Below are 18,435 nucleotides of genomic sequence, written 5' to 3'. Positions count from 1 at the left end.
AATATATCTACAATTAAAGCTTGTCGGTGTAATAAAATTAATATATTTCTAAAGGGTAAGTCGTTTTAATGCCGTCATTCAACACTGATTAGCAATGGGCATTAAACACAGTCAACTGCGTTTAGAACATATCCTTCTACCACGTTAAAGCGATTCAACTTACTTGGAAATTAAAACAAGTCCGACCATTTCATTTGCACTATAGAAATGATTCCAGTTGCTTATAAATTAAGAACAGATCGATCAGTTTCTTTGAATCCTACAGAAGAACTTTTATGTTCCAAGTGCACGAAATAAACGCATAATGATAATATTCCTACAAGAGGCGAGTAGTCTCAGCATCTCAACCCGTTCAATGAAATAGAACTCCATACATGTTACGAGTTTGGTTTAATAATAAAATTTAAATAAACAATTCAAATACTACAGAATTTTTCTGAACAGTTAAAACCTTCCTATTTCTTATGTTTGGTCTAGTCTTAGACTGCCATTGCATTAAACTTAAATTCGCTAGTAACAGAGATTGAAATTTTTACCTAACATTTGTCAACATAGATCAGTGGTCGGCATTTCTTGACTCGCGAGTTAACCCCTTAATACACAAGAGGACGGAGGGGTAAGGCATGATCTCCCTTCCTTTTCAGTCAATGTTAAGCAGTTATTCACTTGTTCAATAAATGTTACAGTATAAAATCGTTACAAAACTGGCAGTGGAAACTGTGTATAAAATGTAACTACTTCAAAACTCAAACTTATAACGCCAAGTAGACCTACGTTGTATTGCATTTGGTTAATGATAGTGAAAACCAAATCCATGTTTCTGCACACGTATCTATCAAAAGCTTCGTGGTTCGAAGCAAACTAGTAGGCCTATTACTTTGCTAGTACATTGCCCGTCCATACAGGAGAAAACCAATGTTCACCTACTTAGATATAACACGCGGAGCAAGGTCCCTGCAATCGGCAAGCGGTAGATCATGAAAGTCGAGGAATGTTATAGAAAGGAAAACATCGATCATACGAAAATGGGTATTTAAGAGTTGTTAATTCATTATAAAAAGTGAATCTGATACAACGTTAATACAAATTATTTTTTACAATAGGCTATATATCTATCTACAAAATAAATAAATAAATATAATAATAAATATAATAATAATAATAATAATAATAATAATAATAATAGTAATAATAATCCGTGGCGCTATAGCCCGTGAAGGGCCTAGACCGACCAGCCGGCTGCTGGCCTCAGCCCACATGTCGAAGCAGAGGTGGACGATCATCCAACCAACCAGAATGGAGGTACCGTGTGGTTAGCACGATGATCCCCCCAGCCGTTATAGCTGGCATTCGCAACCGGATTTCGCTACCTATCGTAGCTACCCAAGTGCATCACGATGCTGGGTGGGCACCGGTCCCATACAGTGGCCGAAATTTCATGAGAAAATTTCTTCCCCCATGAGGACTCGAACCAGGCAGGATGCCTTAGAACGCGACGCCACGGCGCGGGACAAGTAAATAAATAAATAAATAAATAAATAAATAAATAAATAAATAAATAAATAAATAAATAAATAAATAAAAACTTTAAACTGTCAAGCAATATCGTTAATATTTGCGCTCTTTTTCGAAGGCGATGAATAATATTTACTTTTAGACATACTCAGACGTGAACGTGTTCGTGACGTGATGCCTTACCATTATAGGGGGGCTTGGATTCTTTTCACAACATCAGACCACGTTGCACTGTTTTACTGCTTTCTTTAGACTCAAACGCATTCTACAAAATGGGCAGAGCAGTGTATTATAGGTGCAAATGGTGAAGTCCTTCGTTTCATACGCTAAAAACAATGATTTTGCATTCCTACATAAAGCCGCATTATTCTGTTTCATGTTGTATTGTGTTTGTATGTAAACCTGACTTGCCCAATACAGCGATGTGCTGTCTAATGACAAAATATTTTATTATATTTCCATTAGTTTCCTTGTCTTTTTTTTTTTGTTATTCTTGTATTTTCCTTGTTGTGACTACACTCTTTGATATAAACAAATAGGAATCGCTAAGACAGAAGATATAAATGCATGAATATCTACAGTTAAGGTAAGAATAAATTCGTCTCAAGTACCGGATTGTACAGGCGGACCACAAAATGCGACGGAGCAATTTGAGAATCGTTCTCATAATCCCTGTAAGAAGTTCCCACACAAACAGCTGATTCTGATTTAGCAAGGATGGCTTTCTCTCTGTCTCTAAATTAGGCACCTCGGTACTCCGCCCACCTCTCTATCTATGATAGTAGTATTCATTTCGGGTGTGTCTGCACTGCCAGACTTAAAAAGGGGGTTTCATCATTTCGTCGCATTGTTCTCCTCAGGACAAAGAAAGCAATGCGAGGCCACACTTCTCACCTTATCTTTGCGTTGAGGTCGGAGTCTTTGTCCGAGGCGACCGGCTGCAGCACTGGAGTTCCAGGGGGCATGTTCTCCCGCACCGTGGCACTGTACGCCTGCCGCTCGAACTCGGGACTGTGGTCATTGACGTCCTGCACCACCACACGCACCGTGCCCGATCCTGTTAGGGGAGGCGTCCCTGAAAATACACAATATATAAATTATTATTACAATTATAAAAACAACAGAGTAAATAATATCCGAGTTCAACAACAACAACAATAATAATAATAATAATAATAATAATAATAATAATAATAATAGTCGTATTTTTTGTTATTAACGAAAACCTTAATTAAGCAATTAAAATATCAGTTTTTTTAAAGAATTAAGAGCTTTCCTATTTTTTTACAACACTGCAATAAATACAATTTAAATTTATGTAAAAATAAAAATTTTTAACATAATAGTAAGAACATTGATTGTATTGATACTGGTGTAAATTAAAATGTTCAAAAATTTGTATGGGTTATTGAATTTTAATCATGTTAAGATAAGTTAATGACTGATTACTTACTAAAATAATATTATAGGACATCTTACTTAAACCACATAATTTACTAATGAAATTAGATATACCTTAAAGAAATCAAGTTTCGATTCCATTAATGCCGTCTCATTCTATATTCTATTCCCACCGCTACCGTGCATGCGCGGCTTGACTCGCCTGTATTGTGTATTCCAGTTTTCAATGGTGTTCATGCTAGAGTAGCTACGCCGTCATCAGAATTGGAACTCGTTTGCGATGCATGCCCAACATCAAGGGTGCCCGCAGGATTCAATCTCAGTGGTAGCAAGATGGTTAGAAAATTAGAAGAAACGGATGGACGAGGAGAGAGAAAACTGAACATAAAAAAGGCAATTCTGAAATATAAATTACTCTGTACACGCATTCATAATTTGAAGCACTTACTTTTGTCGAATTGTTTACTGAGGATTTGAGAAAACATAATATATCGAACTCGTTAAGAAAAAAAAAACGTAAAAAATTAAAATACCAGTGGTAGCAATTGCGAGCGCCCTTGCCCAACATTTCAGAGGTACAGTAGCACGCCGTTGCTAGTACAAATAGCTATCTGTGTGTTTGTTGTATACAGTCTTAGAAAAAAGCTTTGTCGCATAGATATTTTATAAGTCCCAGAAAGGAAACAGTGCTCATGATCAAAGGACGAGCGACCTGGTGCACAAAAGGACTAGTTGGGGTAATAAAATTAGTTTTTACTACGGGTTATTATTTTTTTGGTCCTACAGAATATATCTGTTATGGGGACAATTAATGGCAGTTGATTTAATAAACTTGGAGTCAGGCCACAAAGGGAAAAACACTGGAGGAGGGGAGTTCGATCCGGTGCTGTGGATTGGACTTCGGCGTAGCTCAATGGTAAGAGCGTTTGGTACGTAAAACAAGAACCCGGGTTCGATCCCCGGTGCCGGAGCGAATTTTTCTCCTCTAATATTAAAATTAGTTTTGTTTCGTTTTATGTCTGATCATGTCTCCTTTCTGGGGATGAAGTACTGACTGTAAATATAACTTCAAAACGTAACGGCATTAATGGAACGGACTGTACAGAAGGGAATGTCGTTTGTAATATCCTAAACAAATTAATGGTTGAGAAACATATAAAATATGTAATGAAAGGTTATCATTTCCATCATACCTATTTTTTACATTCTCTCTTGTATTCCTCCGATAGTCTACATAATATTAGAAAGAGGCGACTTGGATATGTCTATTTGCCAATAATTCAAGGAGCCTCAAAAGTAGCTGTCGGGGAGACGTGGAATTATTCGATACACCACTGGCACTGCCGCTGGAAATGGAATCTGAACTAAAGAGCGGGAGATGAACAAACAAAATTAAGCTCAGTGGACACATAATCTGTAGATATAGCGTGTTCAGACTTTGCTGTTAATTATCGGGACGGCGCGGCGGCACGTTTTAATGGGACTGGAGTATCCCTCAAGTGCGTTTGTCAGTTCGGTTCCATCTCGCCCTGACAGGATAATCACTCAACAGAAAACCACGCCACACTAGCTCCGTCTCTCTCGCTCCCACGCAGCCAAGCACCTCTGCACATATGCACCGGCAGTGGAGGATTCAGCACCTGCGTGCACGTCCCAAACCATTCATGAAAAAACAATCGGTGTCACGGAGATGACACATGCTTTCTCAATGCACGTTTTGCTTCGCATATTTCGGAATAATTCGTGTACTGTATTTGCCACGTTTTCCATTGCAATTTATTTCATTCAACCATAATTTAAATTACATACTGCACGTACATAAACGAAATTTTTCACTATCCATCAAATAAAATAATTTGCATAATATTATTACCAGGCTTCGAGACTTCGGACCCGATAGAGCAATTCAGTGGGAAATCCACATAACTGCGTACTGAGTATAGTAATAAAGCTTACAGTGGGTGGGGGTACTGTAGAATGAATGACAAGAAATACGCAAAGGAAAACGCTCTTGATTTGAAGGTTCTGACGAATAATTTGGTTCTCATACAAACCTATTTTCAAACTGTGTCTGAAACTATTAGACTACACGGTTAGAAAAGTCAGAGCAAGAAGTTGGAAGCCCTCAAATTAGTTGAGGAAATGACACAGAGAATTAATGAGACATTAAGTATACCGGTTACTGAATGTGTAAAATAGAAGTAGAAATCAATTTTATGTAAAAATAACGGATATGGATCACTGTGTAATATAATCACCAATTAGTGGACATAGAGTCACCCGAGAATAAAGGACTGTCTCTTAGGACTATTAGGTTTTTTTTTCGTTTGCTCCTATCACGTCATGCGACGTAGAGAACAGCTTTTCACAGTACAAACTGTGTTTGGCAGATAACCGAAAAAGATTTACGTTTGAGACACTGAGAATGTATCTTGTAGTACATTGCAATTCGGTACTGTAACTGCACTTCCTAAAGACGACCAATAGGATAAATGAAGAAATTAAAATTGCTACATGTTTATTTCCACCATTAACACTGTGTATAATTAAACACAAATGCTTATAAAAGACAGGAGAATAAATGCTTTTCCCATTCTTTTGACATTATCATTGTGTAATGTATATTTATTTTCAGAATGTACATATGTGTTTACCCATACGACCGTACTCTACTCTAAATAGCAACGTTGTTACCTCAACACATCTCTATCTTTCACTACCTGCAGCGAGTCAACAACCTATAGTACAAGCACAGTAAACTTATTGTATCGGGTCCAAAGTCTCGAAGCCTGATTATTACTTTTATTATTATTACTAGGGACCAGATTTTTGGGCTAAAGCAAGCATATGTGCTATCATCTTTACTTTTTAACTTCGCTCTAGGATATGCCATTAAGAAAGTTCACGATAACAGACAGGGTTCGGAATTGAACGGGTTACATCAGCTGGTTGTCTATGCGGATGACGTGAATATGTTAGGAGAAAATCCACAAATGATTAGAGAAAACACGGAAATGATTATGTCTCGTGACCAGAATATTCTACGAAATTGAAACATAAAAATTGGAGATTTATCCTTCGAAGAGGTGTAGAAATTCAAACATTTTGGAGCAACAGTAACAAATACAAATGACATTCGGGAGGAAATGAAACGCAGAATAAATATGGGAAATGTCTGTTATTATTCGGTTGAGAAGTTTATGTATCTAATCAGCTATCAAAAAATCTGCAAGTTAGAATTTATAAAACAGCTATATTACCGGTTGTTCTGTATGGTTGTGAAACTTGGACTCTCAATTTGAGAGAGGAACAGAGATTAAGGATGTTTGAGAATAAGGTTCTTAGGAAAATATTTGGAGCTAAGAGGGATGAAGTTACAGGAGAATGGAGAAAGTTGCACAACGCAGAACTGCACGCATTGTATTCGTCACCTGACATAATTAGGAACATTAAATCCAGACGTTTGAGATGGGCAGGGCATGTAGCACGTATAGGCGAATCCAGAAATGCATAGAGTGTTAGTTGGGAGACCGGAGGGAAAAAGACCTTTGGGGAGGCCGAGACGTAGATGGGAGGATAATATTAAAATGAATTTGAAAGTGGTGAAAGTGGTGAAAATGATGATAGAGACTGGATTAATCTTGCACAGGATAGGGACCGATGGCGGGTTTATGAACCACCGGGTTCCTTAAAAGCCATTATTTTGTAAGTAAGTAAGTAAGTAAGTGACCGGATTCTTAGGTTTTTAAGAAGTTATTGGAATAGGTGAAATAGGTTTTCTTTTTAGGTTTTTTTGCCCAAACTGTGAAAGAGGTCGCAAAAATTATTGTGATGTACCGAAATACGTATGATATTTCTGTGCAGGAATTCTGCATTACCACATGATGAAGAATGAGTGGAGCGGAGAAAAAAATTTTTTCCGGCACCAGGATTCGAACTCGATTTTCAGCTCTACGTGCTGACGCTTTATCCACTAAGCCACACTGGATTCCAGTTCCGAAGCCGGATTGAATCCTCTCAGTTTAAGTTCCATCTCTTAGTTTCCCTTAGCGATTTAAGATGGAGCTCATTCCATCGGATCCCGGCCACTTAGTCACTCGTAATGAGTGCACCTCGGCACAGTGTGTTGGACTGTGCCACTGTTACACATCTGTGACACAGTACATGAGAGTTGGTCACTAGGAAAACCTGTAAATCCTGGCGGCCCCAACCAGCACAAAATGACATTATTTCGTAAACGGTTAATTTGCGGACCCATGTTTATAGAAACTTTTTTTGCTTCTCTTCGTTTTTACTTGTCATCCCTAAATTTTTGACCATCACTTTTGAAACACCTTATATGTCCACAGCAGATAGACAAACAAAAAAGCTGCTTATGATAATTGTAAGGTTGCGAAATGAAGTTTAAATTAAATATCACAGAAAAATTGAGTATCCGCCGGCAATGAACAGATAGTGCTTACACAGCTGGCAAGGCGTGTAAGTGCACAAGATAATTTCACATGTCACGTAACAGCATAGACATTTACGTTGAATTGGATCTCAACTACTGCATCACAGTATGAGCCGTTGTTCCTTAATGCAACATTCCAAGTAAGTTTTGACATACTTGCCGTTAGTACGGGCAGATCATATCTTATATCTGTCCCTCTGCTGTGGAGATATCTGTAAGCAGAAAGTTTCCATGTCAGGACATTTAAGACTTCCCTTGTCAGTTTAAATTTCACATATTATTTCAGAGTTTTACCATTAATATCACCGCAAACTTCGCATGACTTAGTTTTGTCAAGACAATGTTCGAACATGAGAGAGGCAACCAAGATATTACAAAATTCGTCTTATTCCATATGAAAAACTAATCGCTAGATGTGTGCTAAAATCCTTGAGTGATTGAAACATTAAGGGATGGGAGTAGAGATCAGAAAATGTTTTCATAACAAGGCCGAACAAACGTGACAGGCCGCCTTCTGCAGAGCGAACATGGGCGAACATCGAACTTCACCATACTCGACAAACTTGAACCGAACATAGCGGCTGAAATGTACGACGCTAGTTGACACTGTATCCTTGTCGCTACACCAAATAATATGCATGTGGGCTATTCCATCTCAAATCGACTGAAATATAGAGAAAATTGACCTTGTAATTTTTAAATACGACACTTTTTCTGTCCGTAGACAACTATGATACAATGCTTTGTGCAAAGTTTGAGGCATCAGAACTCCATAGTGTTTAAATTAAAAATATTTTAATTTATCGTATTTTCATAAAATTAGCAACTTTAAACTGTTGTGGCTCCGAAACCCTTTCACCCAATGATCAAAATCATGGTTTATTTTGATGCTGAAAAGTTAAAGTTTATGTTGACATGTAAAAAGTTTTTATTACTTTTTATGGAAATGGAGAACTTTAGATTTTTCTTAATTAAGACACCTTTGCCCACGAAAAAATATTTTTAAAATATATGGTTAGATTCCGCATTGAAAGTACAAATAAACACGTGTTTTTTTAATGGTGCAACGTTAATAAGAAAGTATTGAAAGATCAAATAAAGAAAATAAATCGTACGCGCGTGAGCTAACCAGCGGACTGTGAGGCGGGAGCTAGCCTAGGCAAGCAAGGCCAGGAGACATAAACACGTGATGTTTCGTCTAGTAGCGCATAGCTGGCTAGCTTTATCACGGGTTTTCATAAACACAGGAGTAAAATGATGCCCAATGCTCGCTTATCTTCATCTCTCGGCCAGTGTGTGCTGTGTTGCACCTTTCAAGTCTAGGCGTGTGAAAATAATTTATTTAATACCCTCGAAACTTATTGCCGTGACACTAAGCAAACAATGCCGAATCCCTCTTAATAATGCAAGGTTTTTTCTCAATATTTTTTTACATTTTTACAAATGGGCAAAAAGCCTAAAAGTAAGTAAAATCAGATTATCTGTCTCTCTGTATACAATAAAAATAAGGATTACTTCTTATCATAACCTGCCAAATGTCAGCTTCAAAATGAGCTCTCGTTCAATGTTCTGCAGTAAATGGTTCCAGAGTTCTGAGCGCTGAAAGAGGCTTGTTTTTCTAAAATACGCTAAATTTGTGCTCTACAACACGAAAACCGTTTGACTTTCGATAGTATATTTTTGAAAATGCACTCTCCTCAGCACCTTGCATAAATAGGGAAAAAATTAGAGTATAAAAAAATGCGAGGTTTTTTACTGATCGATTTCATATGGAATAGCCCATGTACAGTATAATTCAAAACATACTAGTTGGCAACACTGAGTGGAACTGTCTCCAAGTGATATCCTACCACTAATGATATATTTATATATTCTTCCTTAAATCCGCCACTGTACAGGAATAACTTCCTATAGTGGTACCATACTCTCTCTCACATGTAGTTAGAGAGGACATGGAGGAGTGAGAGAATAAGAACCTACAGTTTGACCTTTACTTCAGCTCCTCGCCAAATATGGCCACGAACATTTGCGATTATATAGATATATTGTTGTTGGTATATCCAACGTCATGGATATGACAGGAGTAAGAATGCTGATGAAATATCATATCTGTCTCCTCGATCAACGTTCTCAGGATCGAATCACATCAGCAGAAGATAGAAAACCATGACATTCGCAAGCTGCAAGCCCACAATAGACCTAATATTAGAGTACTAATTTTCCACGATTCACGAGTTAAAACCCTGATGAATCATAGCCTAGTACAATTTGTAGAATGACTGGATCATCATCATCATCATCATCATCATCATCATCATCATCATCATCATCATCATCATCATCATCCAGGATTCGTATATAAAAACCAATCCTTTTGTTACATTAAACTAGATACCTAGACATTAATTGTTTGTCTCACATTCCTATGACAATAATACAGAAATTTGATGGGTCTCGAAATACACAGAATACTGTAGCCTACGTCAGGGATCGGCAGAACGTCAACACAGGTAACGTCATATGAAATTCAGCCCGCCTTGCAAGACAAGGGGTGGTAGAAGTAGTAGGCTGGGGAGAGGAGAGGACTAAACATCGCCCCCGTGTAGTCTGGAAATAAGCTTGTATGTATTTATTCACACTGCAGTGGGTATATACCCGGTGGCAGTGGTAACTAATTACACTCAATAATGACAATAATAAACTAGTAACCGAACTATATGATGTCTCAGTATCCTTCTGATCGATTTGAAATTACTCATCAGCCTATACCGATGTAATAATTAGTGAAGTGAAATCTGGCTCTCCATCATAAGTTGCAATTTGTAATTGCTGAAATGAATGTTGGTCCGTCAATCGGGAGCGCGCTTTACATTTAACGTGTTTCATTTTTTAAAGAAATTGCTCACATATATGTGTATGTCCAGCCGAACATTGAAATAAACCTGGCACAAAATGACCTACGTAGTGAATATTTTGAATTGTAGTGAATTTTTGGAAAAATTTCAAATATCAGAAATTTTACCTTATTTAGGCTTCTTTGCAAAGTTTTAAAATTTTATATCAGAAAATGATATTCGCAAACGCATTTTCCTTAATCAATATTAATATTATGGCAAAGTACACGTGACAATGGAGTTCTGTTTAATGTCTCTTTATGGTGAAATCCTTTCAGTAGTTTAGAAGGTAACAAACATGGTACATTTTCTTCCTGTGCACAACAAAAGAATTTCTCTTCCCATTCTTTCACAAATATTCATTTTGCTGCACTGTTTACTTTTAATGGTTTGGAAACAGACATGCTGACAGCCAGTTACGTATGTACTCTGCCTGTCCTACGTGGAGTGAGTGCGTGTGAAGGGATGCAGTAATGAACTGTCCTTGCGTAAGTATGACGTAAGATGCGGCTTACTGCGTGAAGTGCCGACCGCTGCTGTATGTAATTTGGGAATTTTCACTTAAATCCAAATACCGTATTTCCGGCCAATAAACTTTAACTCCTGTTTCACCGTTTGTCTTACTTACACTTATAGATTTATTCAATTTATTTATTTCATTATTTATTTACTTATTGAAAAGGAGAGCTATCGGTTACAACAATTAGATCATAAAAGTATGTATGTATGTATGTATGTACTCGTATGTATGTATGTGTGTACTCGTATGTATGTATGTATGTATGTATGTATGTATGTATGTATGTATGTATGTATGTATGTATGTATGTATGTATGTATGTATGTATGCATGTACGCACATTTTCTTGGGTTCCCCTTCTTCCTGCTCCCATTTGAAAGCTAATTCAGCACACTGTTTGGCAATTTGCGGTTTTGCATTCTTTGTACAGTAGTGGCAAAAAAAAAACCGGGCCGACCCTTGTAGCTGATTTCAGAGCCTTGTTCATTCCAGAGCACGATACAATGGTAACTAAGACTTTCGTGGTTCGAATCCAGCCTGGGAAGGACATTTTTTTTTTTTTGTTCCTTATTCAAATTTATTCCCAATACTTTTCGATTGCAGCGATATTTTACTACTTAATTAACTTATTATTCCCAGAACATGAATTTTACCAGCTTATTTTCTAATGGCTTTCAAAATGGGCTACGTCAGCAGTCGAAACTACAACAATTTCAATAGATTACTCGCTATTTTGTGAATGTGGGCGTGGCATGCGCAGTGGCTCATTTCGGGGACTTTGATTACAGTATTCCGTCGCGTCGGTCCGGTTTTTTTGCCACTACTGTACATGCCCATAGCATTTTTAGTAGGTTATTTTAAGACGGTATATCAACATCTCAGGTTATTTAGCGTGTGAATGAGATGAGGTTATAATGCCGGAGAAATTAGTCTGGGGTCCAGCACCGATATTTACCCAGCATTTGCTCATATTGGGTTGTGGGAAAACCCCGGAAAAACCTCAGCCAGGTAACTTTCCCCGACTGGAATTCGAACCCGGGCCACTTAGTTTCGCGGCCAGTCGCACTAACTGTTACTCTACAGGTGTGGACCCATGTATTTTAACCGAACAGAATCAGGATAACCATATCTTATGAATAACAGAGTTTCTAATCCGTTTGCTTTTGATATTTCTGACAATGTGCGTAAAGCCCAGTGACGTGCAGTCCACCCAAGCAACCCAAGCACTGCTTGGGCAGGACTGATTGATTATAAGAATCACGATATCTACGTAAATCCATGATTAAACTTTCTGTTTATTTAATCATAAAGTCCTGAAACGTTTCTAAATACGTTCTGTTAATTGTAAGTTGCGTGATGAGGCATATACAATGCACATACTGCGGTCACCTTGGCAGTATGAACTTAGAGCGGGAGGGATAGGGGCCACCATTGGGTGAGTGGGTGAGGGGTCACATGCGGCCGGAGGGCTGGTACACTCATCCTCATTCATCTCATAAATTCGAGGTGCACAATAGACCCCAGTATGGCCGACGTGCAAAGGGTCATCCCTAACCCGCTCCTAGCCACCGTTACCTAACCTGAAATATTTATATGAACATAACATTATAATATATTGTTCTCCTCTTTTCAAAATGTGTATTAGACTTTGCTGTTACATATATTTTCTCAGTTTCACTTTCTATATTTTAAAAAATCTAAACGTATGTGTATTGTTATAGTATATTATGTTTGGTTTATTATTCCTTTTAACCACAATCCTAACATAGGCCTACCTTAGATAGGTACAAAAAAGGGTTATTTGTGAATTTTGGAGATTCAGCAATAATAATAATAATAATAATAATAATTATTATTATTATTATTATTATTATTATAATGCTTTCTGTGCTAATGACAAATAAAATCATAATACCAGATTTTACAATATATTCATCCTTTCTTAAAATATCCATTTTTCGAACCACGCACTGCTCAACTATTGCGTTCCAAAATATTTTTCTAACTTATTTACTGCTATTTATATTTATTTGTATATGGAAACTTTCCTTTTAGTGTCAGGCTATTAGCTGAATCTACTAAGTACCATACAATTATTTCCTAACGTAAAGATTTTATATCATGACCTTCTATTTATGTAAGTTCAGAAACTAACGATATTGTTGTTTATGTAACGCCTTGTAGTAGCATGCATCAGACAGACACACAGACAGCAGGGCAACTAGTTGGTTAGTGAATTTCAACCAGTCTATATTAATGGTCACTCCATAAATTTTACGCATAACAATAATTTTCAAAAATATTTCCTAATCCTGACAGCAAACTGACTGTAACAGTTAACAAGATATAAAATACCATGTGGTAACATGAAAGATGTTCTTTTATTTTGTGTAAATGTAGGACCAATCTAAATTTGGATGGTCCCCATCTATCTATAAATTTCACGCATAACAATATTTAAAAAGAGAAGAGAGAAAGAGAGAAGCGCCTTGTCAGCATCCAATTAAATCAGTTCTCAACTTATGAAACACAGTGTAGCAAGGGAAGAAACAGGTTCGTGATAGGATGGCCTGCAGTATAAATTAGTCATCGAAGGCTGCTGCTGCTGCTGCTGCCTCTTTTGATGCCGTCTGCATTACTACACATAGCGATTCTGTTCAGAGGCATTACAGATCTGGCGTGCTCCAACTCACACGTTTTCCTTTCTGATTTCTCTACACATGTTCCCTGCCTTCGATGTAATTGTCATTCTTACTTGCGTTCGTCTTAAACTGCTTAGACTATTCGGAGATAATGCTCTGGCGATAAGAAAAACGTATTCTTATAAAAGTGTCAGACGAAAAAGAAAACTAGAAGAACGTGTTTTCCAAAATCGTTCATTTGATTAATTTTGCTTCTTTAGACCTCTGCACATATTTGCCTCCAAAGCAATGACAATAGTTTAAAGAAAATGAAAAAATTGGAAGATGCAGAAAATTTTTTTTATCGAAAATCGAGACACTTTTCTACATACATAATGTATGTATGTATGTATGTATGTATGTATGTATGTATGTATGTATGTATGTATGTATGTATGTATGTATGTATGTATGTATTCACACTGCAAATGGGTATATACCCGGTGGCAATGGTAACTAATTACACTCAATAATGACAATTAATAATAAACACATCTAATGAAAAATACAATTAATAATACATTAATACTACTACTACTACTACTACTACTACTACTACTACTACTACTAATAATAATAATAACAACAACAACGAGTATCCTAAATTAAATGAAGCACGATCACATAAAATAACATTTAAAGTAAATCTAATTTGTATCTTAAACCTAAGTTCGAACTAAAACCCACGAGTATGATATGTTCATACCTGCACAAGTACATTACAGCACTACACTCATTTCGCTATCAACTCACTCACTGCACTGGAACTACGACACATTTCACTTATTCTATCCTGATTTCACTAACACTTCAAAAACATTTCACTGTTCAAATACTTTGCACTGCCACTATAAACTATAAAATTTCACTGACACAAACATACCTCACTTACACAACACACTTCACTGACACAATACACTTCTCACTTCACTGACACAACACACTTCTTCACTGAAACAACACTTCAAATAAAATATCAATTACATCTTTTAAATAGTGTGTATAATATACTACCGTCTATTAATAAAGTCCTTAAACCTATTTTTAAATACATTTTTGGTTATTGGTAAAGCCTTTAGTAAGTCTGCAGATAATTTCCCTGTGTTGCATTTTTTGTTCATAAATGAATCGTGAATTACAGGAACCCCACATCTTCATTAAGAGTGTGATCCCAAAACTCACTCAATCCATTTGGACATTTTTATGATTTATACATATATATGATTTTCGGAGCCAAAGGCTATTTGGGATTTCCCGGTCTCTGATCGGGTCAAAAACCCTGATAGAATTGATATTTAACCCTTGCGGTGAATTTTGGTGAAGTCCGGAGGGCCTAATTAGTCAAATCTACTCTCCTCACCTCCACTCTGGGTCTCCCTGGGATCTTTAAATCCCTTCAGTCCTGAATTTATATGTATATATATATATATATATATATATATATATATATATATATATATATATATATAAAGAAAAAGAAAAAGAAACTGGTCACATAATCATTCTGGGGATCCAAAATTCCCAAATCAAGTCTTCACAGAAAATCAAAATTTGAGGACAATTTTGACCCCTGGAGTTCCAAAATTTTAAATTTTATTTTTAATTCAGGTATAGAAATGTTTCAAAAATAATATTCTCCATTTCTATCACATTGATTTTTTCAACATACTTAAAAATATCGAAGGCATTCCAAAAGAAACAATGTACACTATTATGTACATCAGGCTGAAGGGGTTAAGATGCGAAAGAGAGAGTGGTGTGCGGAAAGCAACGGGAAGATACCACATATACCTTTCCCAAGAAAAGCTGCAAACATGACATGATGAGTTTTTCCACGGTAAAAGATTCCGGTAGTAAACATCCCACCATTTGGATGTTCGGGAGGGGGGATGCTGGGAAAGGATACATTATGAAGCAGCCCAACTAGCATTTGAAATGTGGCTATGGAGAAGATGGAACGTGTGAAGTGGACAGACATAATAAGAAATGAAGCTGTGCAGAAAGAGGAATTGGTTGGGTCACTGGCTGAGAAGAAACAGCCTAGTGAAGGATACACTGGAAGAAATGGTGAACGGGAGAAGAGTTCGTGGCAGAAGAAGATATCAGATGATAGACGACATTAAGATATATGGATCATATGCGGAGACAAAAAGGAAGGCAGAAAATAGGAAAGACTGGAGACTGCTGGGTTTGCAGTGAACACTATGAATGAATGAATTTTGCAGACCTGTGTTATTTTTAAGATTATGCGTGAAATTGTCTCACGCAAATACTTTTATTTATTTATTTATTAACTCCTTATCATGGTTTCCTGTGGTGGGGAAGTAAAGCTGTGAGGCCCGTAACTACTCGAAATATTCTGAAAACTAACATCCCATATCAGTATTGTGTACTAACTTACGCAATAAAACAATCTGATTATTCCGAGACTCAAAGTATAAATCCCATCGTACATCTCGTTATAACGAGATACTTCCAGTCTGTCCATGCTTAAAGAATTCCAATCGTTGATGTAAAGGTGCATCATCGTAAACAATCTTTTGTTACAAGTTACGACACGCCAGCCAACGCGAAAAAGAATAAATTACACAAAAGCATAAATCAGTCAGTTATTCTTTCTTTCTGTTTTTCAGGGTGAAGGTCGAGCGCTAGCTGTATGAACGCCCGCTCCCTCGAGAGTTGGCCACAACTTCGTTTTCGATAAGACGTTCACCTGTTCCCATTCAGAACGGTTACTCTTGCATGCACTCGTAACGTTCCCATTTAAAGTGTCCGCCATATCTGTAGTTCCTACAATCGATAGTACTACCGATAGATATAATTAAAACTATCGATTGTTATTACAGATTGTTTGTTAATTGGCTATAAACTGAAAACAATTCTGAATTAATATCTAAACACGTACTGAATTAATTTAATAAATAAACTGTATTTACACTAAACTACATACTAATAACTAAAGACCGGAATCTTAGCAATCACTCTTTGAAGTTAAGTGAGTACAGAGTTTGTGCAGTGAGCCAAGGACTTGACGATTTATCTGTCCTTCTTCTACGTCAGTGGCAAGATATATAAAAAATGTATCACTCTCTCTCTTCTTTTTTCCGGGAAATTTCTTCTCATACAAGTCCTCTCCTATTTTTATATCCACTCTGCCAATGAAATATTTTATTATTTTCTTAGTGGGGAACTTTATAATAGCGTAATTATTTTTTGATAGCTTAATTTATCATTCAGTGTCGTGTAAAGGATCCCATAGTCTTCCGAAGCCTTTCTAATGCTTAATTTTCCCAATTTTAATGCTTTCAACAAATTAAAAAGGTATACTGAGCTGCAATTTCATTTTATTCTTGATCCTAGCTTCTTTACATAATCCCACATTGTTTTTTTTTATTTTAGTAGGTTATTTTACGACGCTTTATCAACAGCTTAGGTTATTTAGCGTCTGAATGAGAGGAAGGTGATAATGCCGGTGAAATGTGTCCGGGGTCCAACACCGAAAGTTACCCAGCATTTGCTCATATTTGGTTGAGGGAAAACTCCGGAAAAAACCTCAACCAGGTAACTTGCCCCAACCGGGAATCGAACCCGGGCCACCTGGTTTCGCGGCTAGACACGCTAACCGTTACTCCACAGGTGTGGACTCCACATTGTTGAATTTAACCTAAAACGTAATGAAAATTAAGTAAAGGAGCATAACTTAGTAACAAAATTAATTCCAACCATGAATTACCAGCTTCTTCCTTATTGCGCGCGCAATCCGAGTCATCTTGCAAAACAACAACACTAGATTTAAAAAAGGCAACAAATGAAAACGAAAATAATTTTATCTCTAATACAGTGGACTCTCCTAAGTTCGACTGAACAGAATTGAAAGTTCAGTCCAATAAGGGTAGTGGGTGTGGCAAGTAAAATGAATACAAATTCTTATTAGTTATCCATCAACGAATACAGTACTGTACTTGCATTTCCTACCCGCCCCGAGACTTGTGTATGCGCTTCTAGTACCACAGTGGGTTTCGACAGTTCCGTCTCACAAACGGCACAATTCTCGAATAGCAAAAGAAGAATTCATTAATTTAAAATCAGTGATTAAATATGGATGACCTAATCAATAAAATATTATGTTTCCTTTAACAAAAGTATCACTACAAGACAGAGAACCAATTCTCATTCAAATGGCAAACCCTTTTTTTAGTGCCCTTATAGAGGCGTGTCTAATGCTCCTACGTAAGCAATCGAACTATAGAATGTCGAACTTGTTTTCTGTCGAACTCAAGAGCTTCCACTGTACTTTACACCAAACCTTAAGAAACTCCTACGAAATTAAATATTGTGTTAGTTACTCTATTAACAAAATATGTAATGAAGTACAGCAGGACTACAAGTTTTCTACATTAATTTGCCGACACTAAAATGTAGAATACCTACTACCTCGAAATCCTCTTCACTAATGAACACACTGAGTTGCACGTGATTTATAAATCAATTTTTTCTGACAAATTGTACTTATTAGAAACATGAGTCTTAACAATGCTTTCAAATTATCCAGGAAATTAGTTTTCTATTTCATAATTTATTTAAGCGAAAAACAGAGAGTGGATTGTCTATATCTAACGTTATCAGGACGCAGAAACGCGCTGTTTTAGTTTTAGGAATGATTCTTAGTATTATCACAATCTAGTATATACACTCACGAAGCTCAATACGTAGTAAATATGCATCCATAGATAGTTGCTAACCACTAGGATCGCTAATATCTTCTCATTACAGACAATGCGAAACAGTACCGGCACAGTCAATTGTTCCTAGCACCCTCACAATTCAAGTTTCGTGACTGTATATACTAGACCAGGACTGGGCAGCAAGAGCGGATTCTACTCTCTCACGGGGAGCCATATGATTTCTCTTCATCCCCTTTCTTCCCCGCCGAACACCGCGCACCGTTGATTCAGTAAAGGATGAATATTA

General features: G+C 36.9%; 1 protein-coding gene across 1 annotated transcript in view; it reads right to left on the bottom strand.

Annotated features, from left to right (window-relative positions):
- LOC138709007 (cadherin-related tumor suppressor-like) overlaps positions 1-18,435 on the bottom strand; it is a 553,993-nt gene that overhangs the window by 62,602 nt on the left and 472,956 nt on the right. The window contains exon 7 of the mRNA XM_069839450.1: positions 2,410-2,590. Coding sequence (XP_069695551.1) covers positions 2,410-2,590 — 181 coding nt within the window. The remainder of the gene's footprint in view (positions 1-2,409; positions 2,591-18,435) is intronic.

This window comes from Periplaneta americana, chromosome 11 (assembly GCF_040183065.1).
Source record: "Periplaneta americana isolate PAMFEO1 chromosome 11, P.americana_PAMFEO1_priV1, whole genome shotgun sequence".
In the NCBI taxonomy this organism is placed as follows: Eukaryota; Metazoa; Arthropoda; class Insecta; order Blattodea; family Blattidae; genus Periplaneta; species Periplaneta americana.
The sequence above is the reverse complement of the archived record's forward strand: the minus strand, read 5'-3'. Positions and strand labels throughout refer to the sequence as shown.